This window comes from Orycteropus afer, unplaced genomic scaffold (assembly GCF_000298275.1).
Source record: "Orycteropus afer afer isolate SDZICR_OR568_19922 unplaced genomic scaffold, OryAfe1.0 scaffold00182, whole genome shotgun sequence".
In the NCBI taxonomy this organism is placed as follows: Eukaryota; Metazoa; Chordata; class Mammalia; order Tubulidentata; family Orycteropodidae; genus Orycteropus; species Orycteropus afer.
In genome coordinates, this window is record NW_006921769.1 from 4,910,578 (window position 1) to 4,911,108 (window position 531).

The window sequence follows — 531 nt, forward strand, 5'->3', positions numbered from 1 at the left end:
TACATGCAATGTTTCTGAGGGAAGAAGAGGACTTGACCAACATCTTGGGGTAAGCAGGAGAAAGGCAGAGTTTGGAGAAGACGGTGTGAAAGGAAAGTCTCCACATTCTTCAAGTCCGTGACGTCATGCCCGAAGTGGACACAGTCTTTAACCCACACATTGGACGACAGGTTCGGATCACAGACAACACTGTCACCAAGTACAACACAGTTACGATCACAGGTGTTTGCCGCTCAGCACGCTCCCGAGGACCACGAAGCACACAAGCAACTTGAGAGAGACATTTCTGTGCTGAGAGGAGGACGGTGGCGTTCTGCACACCACAGGCTCTGCTTTGTACGGCCTGTCTATCTCTGGAGGCAATGCTGTCATTCCTTGAATCTGAAAATTAAAGAAGAGACAACACGAATGAGTGAGTGGTTTAGGAGCCAAGCTGTGGCCAAGCCTGCTCAGCTGTCTGTACTATAAAACCAACCCCCCAAAAGACCTCTACCCTAGCAGGTGAGAGGAGCTCTGGTGGCACAGTGCCTC

General features: G+C 50.7%; 1 protein-coding gene across 1 annotated transcript in view; it reads right to left on the reverse strand.

Annotated features, from left to right (window-relative positions):
- Positions 1-216: 216 nt before the first annotated feature.
- The window catches only part of MOXD1 (monooxygenase DBH like 1), a 154,522-nt gene continuing 154,207 nt past the window's right edge, over positions 217-531 (reverse strand). Inside the window, exon 12 of the mRNA XM_007947392.1 lies at positions 217-381. Coding sequence (XP_007945583.1) covers positions 217-381 — 165 coding nt within the window. The remainder of the gene's footprint in view (positions 382-531) is intronic.